Raw genomic sequence first — 14,058 nt, forward strand, 5'->3', positions numbered from 1 at the left:
AAACAATTATGAATCAGGGCAGGTAATAGACAACAAGGGGTGTGGGTGCGCGTGCGTGCGTGTGCGTGCGTGAGTGCGTGCATATGCGTGTGTGCGCGCACAGGTGTGCGGCTACACCACAGGCCCCCATGTGTGTCAATCTCCTTTGGCTGAAGGTTATTTGTCTACACGCGGTTTTGCAGAAGCCCAAAATAGTAATTCAGGAAGTATGAAGAAGTACCCAACAGGTACACAAAGACTCGCTCCATTTTTCTTCTCCGTCGCGGCCTTTTGAATCCCCTAACTCTCTCCTCCCCTAGGCAGGGAAAATGGACTGTCTGTTGTCTTCCCCCTAATCACTACCTCTGTGTTTTGTTTCATAGCTTTGAAGGACAGCAGGTTTCAGTTGCTGAATTTTTCTAGCAGTGAACTCAAAGTGTCGCTGACAAACGTCTCAATTTCGGATGAAGGAAGATACTTTTGCCAGCTCTACACTGACCCCCCACAAGAAAGTTACACCACAATCACAGTGCTGGGTAAGGAACGCGTTGGGGGGTGTCTTGGGAAACGGAGTCGGGGAGCCCTTACCGGATGGCTTCCAGCAGCAAGGAAGAGGCTAATGGTAAATTTTGTTATTCAAACCTGTTGTAGGATGGATCGCTGCCCTGTTGCTGAATTTTAAAAATAGCCTATTTTACCAAACACTTTAAGGAATGGCAATCAGCAGTCTTTATAGATCCCACCTGCTCTTGGGTTCAACCCTCAAGCTTCAGAAGCAAAGATCCAGAGAATTTAGAGCCCTGAGATGAATCACTCACCACATGAAACATCATTGCTTCTGAACGACCAGGATTTTCTTTTTTTTTTTTTTTTTTTTTTTGTTCCTTCTGTGCAGGAGAAAAGGAGGTAGGCTACCACATCTGTATTGTACCCTGTGGCAGAGCTCACTTATAAAGTCCCCTTAATGAATTTTCCTTCTGCGTTACATCATTTAATATCGTTGATCTCATATCTGGCTTTACTCACCGCCTTGTGTATTGCTTCTACTCTAGACGACGCTGTAAAAATCATACCCCATGAACACACACTTTGCCACAAATTACAACCATTGGACATAAAAGAATTGAGAGCTTCTAGGGAGAGGAGGCTGATAATAAGCCAGGCCTGTCGACAGGCTGCTGAGGACACTTCGAGGGAGTTGAATGTCTTCAGTGACGATCACCAGGTTGTGATTTTCAGGAAAAATCCAACAGCTAACTTTCCATATTTAGATTTTGATGGAGTCAGCAGATATCCCTGTGTTGAAGGTGGTCTGAATTAGTCACCTCTTAGACAAATGTGTATACCAGTACATAACAGCAGCTGATGTGGGTTTTTTAAACCGAGTTTTCAAGGACGTACACTAAGGCATGAGGCAAGATCTCTGATTTACACCTTCAGAAAGACGATGCATCAAAGTCTATTTGCGGCGGCAGAGTGCAGCTTTTCGGTGTAATGATATGAAGATTAAGGAGGAAAGATAAATATGAAGGACGTTTCTGCTTGGTGTGTGTGAACATACATGTATTTATGGATGTCCATATGGGGCTGCTGCCTCATTACTCTGTTTAAACACAGCTGTAAAAGGGGAAATAATTCTTCATTCATTAAACTAAAACGTGTCCCTAGTGCTTACATACATGTTCTTGATAAGAGGAATACTGATTTGGGGAAGTCCTGTTGCAATTTCTAACAGAGTCTGTGTTGAACGATAGATGACTTTCAGATGTACGTGTCTGCTTTAATTTTAGCGTAATCCCTCTTAAACCTGAAGAAATAATAAGCGTGAAAGGTTTTGCTGGAATGACTTCTTTTGGTGTTTTACAGATGTGCCTTGAGGTTTTCTGTCCATGTAGTTGTTCAGAAGTATTTGAAAATAGTGTGCAGTGTGTGACTCCAGTAGCCAGCCATCCGCCCATGGATCCATCATTGATTATGGCCTTTGCACGAGAGTTACAGCAGTGGAATGGGATAGTGTAGTTTTTAGGGTGTTTTCTACATCTAAAGATAGTGTACCTGACTATCTTTCACAGGAAGAAATGATAAGAAGAGAGAAGAGCCATCCCGCCTGGGTTACAGAGCACATAGTACAAATCTAGAACCATAGGCTTTGAAACAGACCCTACAGTTCTGGCTCACAACCTTTGTGTCTTTTAGCCTGGGTTGTTTTCAGTAAAATCCCAAATGCTGCCGTTTTCGAGACTTTTCCCTGAAGGTGCACATCTTTTGTCTTCGGGAGTACGTCTCACCATGGGCAAGCAGTGACTGCTTGTCGGTTTCCGGAATTGTGTACATTTGTTCGCGAACCCACTGGATTAGGTTAGTTTGGATGACTATGCCCAGTGCTTGGGAGTCAGCCTGACAGCGCTAGACTCCCGAGAGGCATTTATGGCTGTAATCCTACTGGAGGCCTGATTATTCTAGAAGTAATAGGTTCCTGCTTGTATTGTATAGAAGCATTAACTTAAACATACTTAAGAGTAATACGGGGAGATGCTTTTTCTGCAGATATTATGTATTCATTTAATATCCTTTCCATTGAATTGACTCTAGGAGCCTTTGACAGAGTGAAATTGTTGTCATCAGTGTTTCAGTCTTTCATATTCCAAAATCTGACAATTTCCACTCATACTCCTATATTCAAACCTTCTTCCTAAGGTTTAGAATTTTCAGATATTCTAATGAATGAATAGTGATCTATTAGCATCTTCGTTTCTATCTATGGTTCTCTGAAAAGGACTCCGTATATACTTACACAGCTGTCAAACTTCTTGATAGGTTGGAGATGCTCCCTTTGGTGCATGTGTCTATTAGCTGTTTGAAGCATTCAGCAAAAATTTCAGCATAATTGTAAGACGTGGAGATGGTTATTTGTTAGTTGCTGTTACGTGAATTATCTGATCCATGTAAAAACTGAAAACTTGTCAATGGTATTTTGCACACATTTGGGTGCCTTTTAGGATGCTACATTCACTCCTTCCACTTGTGTGACTTTTTTCTTTTCTCTCGATCATAGTGTAGAACTCCCTTTATACCAGTATTCGTGGAAACAGTGTAATGAGAAAGAGAAGACACCCCTTTAAGATAAATATAGTTACTGATAATAGCAGCAATATTATTACAGTCCTGTCCTTCTAAGATTAGTGTTCACTCTTAAGATTCCAGGAACAGGAGAACCTAATTATTTCAAAGGGTTTTGGAGTGAGATTTCACATACTGATCAGCTTTAAGACTCCTCTTTTGTTGTAATTAATGTGTGACTCATCTTGATATTGCTGATTTTTTATAATGTTGTAGGCGTAATGTTTATAATGAGCACTCTTATAGATTTGAGGTTAGCTGAGAAGAACCTTGACATTTCTTTGCTATTTTCTAGTATTTCCCCCTGTGATTTTCATTCAGGTTTTCATCTGTATGCACCTCCTTACATACATCTTTGGTTATTTTCCTTAACGGCCGCAGGCAGTTTTTACTAAATGTGTCTGTTTAGTAGAGCACGTTTAAGTGTATTCTCTGGTTAGTAGCGGTTTTAATTCATTTTTCCCACAAATGGATTTTTACACTGTACTAATCACTTTTATATTACAGTAGGCATTGTGGAGTTGAAGGGACAATGGGGTACAATTAATAGACCAAAATAAATTTGGAGTTTTTCTTGTCTGGTCCCTTTTTTTTTTTTTTTTTTTAGAAAGACTTAAATCACCTCGTTTATATTTTCCAAAGCTTCTTTGTACTTAAAAAAAAATCAGAGAAGTCACCTTTATAGCTAATATCAACAAACCACTGTGACTCCCATGATTCAATTTGATTTCAGGTATACAAATCACACAGTTCCCACTACCCTTAACTGTTTTCTTCTTCTCATCTTAGTGAAGTCAGAAATCCTGGCCACAATCTTGAAAACACTGTGGACTTGGAATAAAGTCACTCAGCTCTTTCTCAGGATGCTTTTCTCAATGAAAACTTCTTTATTTTTCTGCACTGGTCCCGTTTTCCAAGATGTGGCAAGTTGTCCCCATGTTCACTTTAGCAAAGTGAAGTTAGATGATGTCAGTCAGCTCTTCGTGAAGATGACCCAAGGACCTAGTATGGGTATAGGTGTCCCCCTGAAGGGTCAGGGGACTTGATGGCATGTCTATTGTAGAAGAAGAAGAAGCAGCATGGGCGATGCCAACCAATAGGTAATCCAAAACAGAGAGGGTCTCTTTGCTGCTGGTCAGGCTCTGAGCCTCCAAACAACATCTAAGAGGCACTGGTAGGCGTTCCTCTTGGCTTAATTGTACGTGCACTTTCCCATCTCCTTCCTTTGAACTGGCAGTCGTGATTGCTAATGCAGAAAGAACGTGCTGTCCCATCCACGACCGCCTCCATCTTACAGACAGAAAGACCACCGAAGAGGAGCAGCTAGTGGTGTTTAGGGGAGCCTGTGACGAGGACTAAGCGGTCTTCAGGCCCAGCTCGGCAAAGGAGAGAATGAAGGAAAGAGCCCCAGGAACACACAGGAAATGAATACCTGGCAAAGCCCGTGTTGGGAGGCTGGGTGCCATTGAGACTTGACAGTGGAGCGTTCAGGAACCTTTAATGACTCCGGGATCTCTTCCTGCCGAGATTCCCAGGTTACCACAGAGCTACCGGCAAGGTTTTTCTTCAAAGTTACACAAGCAGACTGGAATCCGCCGGACTCCATTGCCCTCTTTGTCCTATCCAAAGAGGATCACTTTCTCTGAGTGAAACCTACTCAGTTTGAATTTCCTTAAATTGCATATCACTTCTCAGTCACTGTACTCAATCCCATTTCTCGTTGGGCGTCATGGCAAATGCCAACATCAAGAATGATTTCCATCACTCTCCTTTTACTTCTGTCTGAACCTTGATAGAAATACTATTGTCTGACTTTGATTCCTCCATGTGAGGGGCTGTGGGGGGTGGCGTTCCTATGTCTTTTACTCTTTGGTGATTTCATCCTCTTGCCTCTTACTTCTTCCTCCTAGCTCACCGGGATCTTATTTTCTTCAGGCTTGGGCAATCTTTTCCTCCGACATTCGCTCTAACAATAGCATTTTGTTTCTATATTCCTGCGATACCACACTCAGAATTTGGTAGTATTTGTTGGTCCAAAACATCCAGTCTCTGTGTGGATTCCCTATCAACTCTCTAGGCGTACGTGATGAAAATCTATAACCATCCCGATTATCATCTGGAAAGAATATCTACGTTCAGGAAATAGCTAGCTAAAGTCGCCCCATTTACTTTTGTCACTGCCTTTCTGTGTCTCTTAAAACACTGGCAGATGTGCAGCTCCAAATTGGATGTTAGACTATCTCTCTTTATGCTTATGTATTTTTTTTAAATGTAAGCGAGGGTAGTTCTTTGCCATGTTTAACTACTCATTTGGGCCATATCACTTTGGCAACACATCCACTTGAGCAAATGTGTTCTTTTCCTTTTCCGTGGGGAACAAAGAAGGGGCCTGCTTTTGCTCTAATAGTCACCCCTCCACACACACACACACACACACACACACACCCCACACACTGTCTTGCTGGGAAACATAAGCAACATGCCATTTTTCCTTTTTCTTTTCCATCGTTCTCTGTAGGAGTTTTCAAGTGCTTCAAGTCAATGTAAAAGTCTCCCTGTGCACAGAATTTTACATTGGACTCGAACAGTTGGAAATCCCAAATACGTGGTTTAATCCCATAATTTATTGAAGCGGTATCAGAGATATATTATTCAACTTGATCATCAGGATGGCATGTTTATACATATTTAATTTCTTGTTTCTCTTCTGAGTTGAGAAACTTATTAATCATAACTCTCAGAACTGTCTTTGCTTATTCATGGTGGTCAGAGCACATAGTCTGAGATTCACTCTGCCAAATTCCGTATTCCTACTGATTTTTATTTCAAGAAGCTCTGTCTTGTGGTAAGGTTGCACCTGATGTGAAGTCTCCCTGTCAGCTCGGTTTCATAAAAGATAACATGCTTTCTCACCATCCCCATCACCCTACCTTCTCTGCATCTGATATTCCGCACTTTAGCCCCCGAATATTTTATTCCATCTTATTCCATATGCTTAATATGCTTAAAGAAGAGTGGTTTTATTTCTGACATATAAAATGGACTTGCAGGCACTTAATAGTCTCTTTCACCTTTGCTTTCTAAAATCTGGAGCATTAGATTTCAGAACATGGGAAAATTAATGCAAATTAACTGGCACATCCTACCTTACCACATCTTCCCATCCAGTGGATTTTATTACAACGCCGTCCGTCGGCGGTCATGATTGTATCCCAGTTCTTTATGGATAATTTCAATGGAACAGAACTCGTTCTAAAGCACGAGTTTTCCATTTGTGCTTATGGTGAGCGATTCTTTTAAGGGACTCTTAAGTTTTCGATCTTTGGTGATTCTCTTCAAGATCTTTCTATATGAAGATTGAAATCCAAGGGTTGAGTTCAAGGACAGAGAGTCCTTCCAGATCCTTCCCAATGAGGATGATAAATTCACTAGCGTGTACTTGTCTTACTTTTCGATCTATGTTCTGGTCAGTTTTCTAATAACTGATGGTAACTAATACCACTGTTGTTATAACTTGGTCACTGATGACTCAGGAGTGGGAGACTGGACATTTTATAAGATAATTTTAGGAGAGAAATTCTCAATTAACCACTTTGACATAATTCACACTCTTAATGATGTCTTTGTACTTCTTTTTTCCCCTCTGGTAGCAGTTCGTTTTAAAATCCCATCAGGAATGTCCACTGGTTGTCTCCTCTTTTTGGTAGCGGTGGTGCGAATTTCTAATGAAAAGAGGGCTATGTGCAGAAATGGATTCTGTGTTTCATTTGTAGTCCCTCCACGCAACCTGATGATCGATATCCAGAAAGACACAGCGGTGGAAGGCGAGGAGATTGAAGTCAACTGCACTGCCATGGCCAGCAAACCAGCCACAACCATCAGGTGGTTCAAAGGGAACAAGGAGCTAAAAGGTGAGGGGCAGACTGCCCTTTCCAGAAGTATTGGGCGGGCCCCTGACTCCGGCAGAGCCACACCTTGTGGGAGATGAAAGATGAATGCCAAACATGTCCCTAAAACAAAAATATCCACATAAACAGGGCCCCTAATCAATTACTAAATGCGTCTGAAGCCACAGCCTAAAGGCGTCTTATTGACTCTAATGCATATCCTCCCCCTGTGGTTTGAGGGTTTGTGGAGAAAGGTGCTGCTAGATTTTGACTCCGGCGCTCAGAAAGAACTAGAACTCTTTAGACAAGGAAGAGCCACTATTGGGGTGTTCCCCTGAACTCCAGGTGTCCATGTTGTCCCTCAGTTCTCATTCACCCTCTGACCTACGATAGGTTAGCTCCCCAGATTCTCATGTTAGACATTTAAAAAACACGGTGAATTCTGCCTCCTTCTAACACGGATCCCTGCACCATCAGCTCACTGACTCTGCTTTCCTGTAGGGGCAGGTGCGTTAAGTGTGAGAAGGATTGTACCCTCGCTGTGGATCTGCAGACACGCCCCTTCTCGTGGAATCTGTAGCTCATGTGCACGTTTCAACAGCCTGCTCTTTGGCAAAGTTCGCCATTTGTGATTATGGCTCAGGCTGCTCCTTTAATGCTGTTCCCCACCCTCTCTCCCTGGGCCGAGGCTGCCCCTCATTGGATTCCTGGACCTTCTAATATCTGCCCCCTTCGGCAGCACCTCAGCCGCAGCCTGGACCCAGGCTGAGCCTTCTGTGTCGGCCATCCTGAGGAGGAGGGCAGGTCAGCCCTCCTACCCCTTCCTTTCCAAGGCTGCTTTGGAAGTAGTACCCCATGGCTCATACAGCTCTGGTCATCTGACAGAAGTGCCAGCTGTGCTTAGCAATTTCTGCTAAAATGGGGATATTACTATTACAGAGTGTATGCGATTCTTGGGCAGATGAAATGAGTGAATGTTTGTAAAGTGTGCAGCTGTATCTGGGCCAAGGTAAGTGCTTAGTGTGTGCTTCTTGAATAAATCAGGAGTGCCAGGAAGAAAAGAATGAGGCCTTTTAGAAAGGGGATATAAAAATCTATATCTAGAAACAGATAAATCTATATATAACAGCTTCAGTTTCAAAAAGCTTGCTCTGTTTAATCTCCTATTTCCTAGGTATGGTTTTGGAAGGAAGGAGTTTCTCATTTCCCCTCTGCTTTTCTAAGTGAATTGAGCCATTAAATGCGTACCGATAAGTACAAAACATTAAAAGAAAGTTAATGGTGCGCCATGTCCCAGGGAGCGCTGAGTTCAGGAAAGGGGCCGCCTTGGCCTATTCATCCCGTCCGGAAGCCTCCTCCCTCCTTTTCTGGGTGTTCTTGGACGTGTCTCCCATCTGGCCCGAAGCCTCTATCTTACTTTGCTCTACCCACTGCCAGTGCGGTTTTGTTGTTGTTGCTGCTGTTGTTTTGTGGTCTTCCAAAAGTCTCAGAGTTTAAACATTTCAATTACAATTTCAATTATGTAAATCCAGTTAGTTACTTTCCCTGGTAATTGTTGCTGAGGGAGGTGGGCATTGGGGCTTGTTTATATCTCTGTTCCTGATTGAATTACTTCAGGGATTTGGATGATGTCCTGGAATTTTTAAACCACATGACAGCCTACTAGACGTTTCAAGTTCAGATGGCGGTTAGGGGTGCAAAGCACTTCTCTTTTTCCTCCTCCAAAATGCCTTAAGCAGTCAGATGGCAACGTGGTTCAACTTTCAGCTGCCTTTTAGTGGGAGGTTTCAAGATAGAAGACAACATATGTAATATATTTAAATAAAAATAGTATCTATTATGTGGGGTAGAAATACATCTTACATACTCTCCTGCAAGGTTGAGAATTAGAAAATTCTCATTTTATCTGCTGTCTACCCACAGCATACCCTTATCCCGAGTGACTTCCATCGTCTCGGGTACAATAGCAATGTTGGGGCGGGGAGAGGAGCCTGTAGAAAGAGAGCGATAGGAACTCACTCAGCTCTGATGTCTCGGCATATTCCGTGTCCCCCAGGCAAATCGGAGGTGGAGGAGTGGTCAGACATGTACACGGTGACCAGTCAGCTGATGCTGAAGGTGCACAAGGAGGACGACGGGGTCCCCGTGATCTGTCAGGTGGAGCATCCAGCTGTTACCGGAAACTTGCAGACCCAGCGGTACCTTGAAGTACAGTGTGAGTACCTGTCCTCGTCCGTTCAGGCTGCTCTAACAAAGCAGCACCAAGTAGCTTATGGGCAACAGTCATTTATGACTACATTCTGGAGGCTAGGACGTCCGAGAACAAGGCGCACCAGCACGGCTGTGTTCTAGAGAAAACCCTCCCTCTTCCTGGTTCAGAGTCACTGCCTTGTCCCTGCATCCTCTCCTGGCGGAAGGGGCTAGAGATCTCTAGAGCAGCTTTCAGGAGGGCACTAATCCCATTCGTGAGGGCTCCGCCCCCAGGACCTGAGCACCTCCCAAAGGCCCCGCCTCTTCATATCACCCCAGTGGGATTCCAGCACAGGAATTTGGGGAGGGAACGACACAGGCCTTTGTTCCAATCATAGCAGTACCTGAATATTTTATCCTGAGGGCACAGAGTAGCAGCTGGTGAAAAACACTTGAGAAGCCATTTATTGAATACATATGATAGAGTTTCTATCTTGTTGTCTCAGTAGTAAAATAATCAAAGGATTATTTTATTGAAACACTGCCATACTATAGAGTGCCAGTGAGGATTTTCAAAATACTACATTTAACCCAAATGTAAAATTTTAAAACGATTCCAATCTGTTCTATCACATGACTCAATTAATTGCACTTTGTGAGTGTTGACGATAATCATTTCTTTGTCAACTTCACAATCGAGGGTGGTCCCTCCCACTTTCTTAGCCCCAGCAGAAGTGCTGATTTTTTTTTCTTTTTTTTAATATATAGAGGGTCTTTTCTTCCCATTCTCCATCAGCATTTTGCTTTAAATTGCATGTTCTCTTCCATTTTTAACTTAAAGTATAGCAATGAGTTTAAAAGTGGAACTCTTTGGGATCGGTGCCACAATTTCAATGGCTTCATCAATAACGGCTAGATCGTGGGGAGTGAGGTGGTGTCCTCACTGTGCCCAATGAACTGAAGACGCTCTCCGTGTTTTCTCTGAGGACTCTCGTGCTTGCCAAAGTATTTTCTGCACAAAACCATCCTTGCAGCAAAGTTGTGGCCAAGTAGCCAACACCTCACTTTTTTTCAGAGATCTGTAACTGAGCATCTGAAAGATGGCAAGTGACATTTGAGTGTGCAGAGTGGGACTGGTGTAAGAGTTTGGTTAGGAAGGCAACCCCCTGGGGTCTGATAAAGGCAAAGCATTACCATCTCTCCATTAATTTCCTAGCACTGCCGTAACTAATTATCACCAACTTCGTGGCTTAACACAACCAATTTATTCTCTCATAGTTCTAGAGGACTGAACACCAACGTTGAAGTGTTAGGAGGGCCACACTCGTTCAAAAGGGCTCTGGGAGAAGAGCTTTCCTTGCCTTTTCTGGCTCCTGGGGGCCCCAGATAGTCCTTGGCGTGAGGCATGTCTTTCTCACCTCTTGCTTTGTCTCAACTTGGCCTTCTCTTTTCTGCATGTGTCCTATAAGGACATTTGCTGTTGAAGTCATTGCCCACCCAGCTAATCCAGAATGGTCTTATCTCAAGATCCTGAACTTGATACACCCACAAAGACATCTCTTTCCAAATAAGGCCATATTCGCAGGTTCCGGGGCTAGAAGTGAGCATGTGTCTTGAGGGCCACCATTGCCTGAGCAAAACGGGGGCCAGGGAAAGGTGTAAAATGTGGCTTCTAATCGTTTCTCTACTTTGTGGCTAAAGTTAAATGTGAAAAGTTGCTTCCAAGACGCCAATCCTGTTCTCACCTTTTCTTACTCAATGAGTTTGGCTCAATTTAACATTACATAATGCAGGTTTTTCTTGTTAATTCATTTCATCTCCATCATTATGTAGCTTCATTATAGGCATCATGCTTATAATTTTCATATCACCAAAACTATTGTGGCGTAATGTCCCTATAATGGGAAAACAGAAATGATCAGATATTATCTAAATTGGCAGATAGTAGATTTCTTGTGACTTTGTTAATATGTAATTCATTTAAGCAAACTTAATATCCATTAACTTTCCTTGTAGGGGCCCATTAGCTTTAATAATACATTAACTCCTTTGTGAAACCTGAGTAGACATTCACCCAGTCCCCGCCCCTAAACTCTTCCAGTGTCCCAAGTATCTTCCAAATAGAATATAGCCCCACCCACCTATGAAATTATACTCGCTCCCAAATGCAAAATATTATAAGCACTGTACCTCCTACCTCTTGGAAGACTTGATAATGATCTTTATAAGCCTTGTCTTCCATCTTCTGTAGGTTCAAGAGAGATTTATCCTTCTAAGTACAAGGAGTAAAACTGCATACCTGAATTCCTTTGACCTCAGTCTCCTACTAGCCCTCACCCACAGGGAAGTGACCAGTGCCTTCCAAAAACAAAGACACAACTATTGATCATGTTGAACTCTAACATGGCACCATTGGAGGGTTCTTGTCTTACAAGAGTCGAAGAATGAATCTTACGGGTCATAGGGGGAAGGAAGTGAAAGTTTCTTAAGAGAAGGCGAGAACAGAAAGTGCTCTCTAGAGTGACAGGGGTACCAGATGGGTTGCCGCGGGGGGCTTTTTATGGCCATCTTTTATAGAAAACTGACTGGGGAACTTGGTAAATACCTCATCTATAAATTAGGACAGATAAGGTAGATTTGTAAATATTATGGAAATGTCTCATCTGTATTTAGAACAAACAAGGTAGATTTGTTATATTCCCTTCTTTCTGGCTAATATCTTGTTTATAGTATTTCTCCGCATGTGGAATTTTCTGTGAGCCTGGTTACAGAGCCCCCTTTACCTGTCTCTTCCTACCTAGCTGCGCTGCTTCCTTACTCAGCACATTTTTATGGGAGACTATTGTTTCTTGTTTTTGTTGGTGTGTGTATGTGTGTGGTTATCCGAAGTGAGCCACACAAGCATTTTCTTCTTGATATTTAACTTTTTGGAATGTATATAAAGAGAAAGTCTTTCTACATAAAAGAAGGTTAAGAGTTACCAACCATTTTATTAATCTGAGTGGGAATTGAGAGTCTTCCTTGGCATCTTAAATAAGACTCAGTGTTCAAGAAAGTTTAACTTGATAGGGTGCCTGGGTGGCTCAGCCAGTGAAGCGTCTGCCTTCGGCTCAGGTCATGATCCCAGGGATCGAGCCCCACATTGGGCTCCTTGTTCAGGAGAGAGTCTGCTTCTCCCTCAGCTCCTCTTCCTACTCGTTCTCTCAATCGTGCTCTCTCTCAGATAAATAAATAAAATCTTTATTAAAAAAAGAAAGAAAGAAAGTCACCTGATCATTCACTGCCCTCCTTTCCCGGAGTGCTATTGACAGCTCGGGAGAGTCAGCTAGGAATTCCTTCAGTAGCTCCTCCAGACACAGAACCCTCTGCATCATGGCCTGCCAGCTTTATTCTCCTGAACACCAGCCACTATGCAACAACCAAAGGGCTCCTGCCTCTGATGCCTAAGGCACTCAGTCTTTGAGCACTAAGGCTTTGTTGGTCATTGGCGTCTGCCAGTGGGCCAACTCCATCCCTCTCACAGCCACCCCCCACTCGGCAGTCAGGCAGCACCGCGACTTGATGGCAATGGGAAGAGATACTTAAATACATGACATTGAACAGCCAGTCCGCGTGGATGTGGGACCATTTTAGATACTCCGTGAGGAGTATTCGACCCTCATTTTGTATTTGGCCCAAACCCTTAGCATCCCTTTGTATTTTGCCCAACCCTTAACCTTCTTAAACACCCCTTTAGGAGTCCATAGATCTGGAGAAGATGAACAAAATCACAGATCCACCACATTTTGCTTTCAGTTTAAGGAGTCTGCTTATCCTACAGAGTTAATCTTAACTTCATTTATCTGAGGACCAGTTTTCCCATATCCACAGGTGGTCTATACTCAACTCATTTAGAATTTATCTTTAAGTCACTTTATTGCTTTTCCCTAACAAAGGCCTGTGAAAAAATACCAAATTAGGAATTTTATTTTGCTAGGTGTGTTATGTTTAATAAACATAAAATAAGTACATAACTATTATTTTTAATATCCTTTTCTTTGGTACCTAAAAAGATTTTTTTTTTAAAGATTTTATTTATTTATTTGACAGACAGAGATCACAAGTAGGAAGAGAGGCCAGCAGAGAGAGAGAGAGAGAGAGAGAGGGAAGCAGGCTCCCTGCTGAGCAGAGAGCCCGATGTGGGGCTCTATCCCAGGACCCTGGGATCATGACCTGAGCTGAAGGCAGAGGCTTTAACCCACTGCGCCACTTAGGTGCCCCTAAAAAGATTTTTTTGTAGTATTATTTATAAGTGTTAGATTATCACCGGGAAATGCTGACCTCATCCATGGACCTCAGATTAAGAACAGCTCTTTTCTGGGTAAATGAGACTACCCTGGGGAAACTCTAACCTGTTGGAATTGGTATTCATTCTACTCACTTGGTTTGGGCCTGGCCCATTTTGCTGCATGAAGCCTTCCGGAAACCTTTTTCTACCTCATCTAAAACCAATGGTTATTAACCAGGATATGAACAGTTACATGACAGATAACGGATTTGAGTTCTGTATAAACTGCATCCTTTTGAGGAGATATTTTTTTAAAAAGAAATAGCAAAGACCTGCACTGTGTATACCGTTCAACAGCTTACTTTAAGTCCGACAGGGAAAGGAGGAACAGTAAAACAGAGCTACCATCTTGCACAGAGGACAAGGCTTGAGCTACAACTTGGAATTGCTTTTGTCTTGTGGATTTAAGTCCTAATTAATTGAACACAGAATTTTGCAGTGTTTGTTTGTTAGGACCCTTATTTGTGGTACCAGGAGAAATTGTTGTGCCCAATTATGTGAAAAATCAGCCAGATGTGTATGCTGTCATACTTTTAATAATCTTTAAGTTCGTGG

General features: G+C 42.7%; 1 protein-coding gene across 9 annotated transcripts in view; it reads left to right on the top strand.

Moving 5' to 3' along the window:
- The window catches only part of CADM1 (cell adhesion molecule 1), a 324,876-nt gene that overhangs the window by 260,615 nt on the left and 50,203 nt on the right, over positions 1-14,058 (top strand). For all 9 annotated transcript variants that reach the window (XM_004749874.3, XM_004749877.3, XM_004749876.3 and 6 more), the window contains exons 3-5: positions 363-515; positions 6,873-7,010; positions 9,043-9,201. In XM_004749874.3, coding sequence (XP_004749931.1) covers positions 363-515; positions 6,873-7,010; positions 9,043-9,201 — 450 coding nt within the window. The remainder of the gene's footprint in view (positions 1-362; positions 516-6,872; positions 7,011-9,042; positions 9,202-14,058) is intronic.

The sequence above is a fragment of the Mustela putorius genome, unplaced genomic scaffold (genome assembly GCF_011764305.1).
Source record: "Mustela putorius furo isolate JIRA1106 unplaced genomic scaffold, ASM1176430v1.1 tig00000460_pilon_pilon_pilon, whole genome shotgun sequence".
In the NCBI taxonomy this organism is placed as follows: domain Eukaryota; kingdom Metazoa; phylum Chordata; class Mammalia; order Carnivora; family Mustelidae; genus Mustela; species Mustela putorius.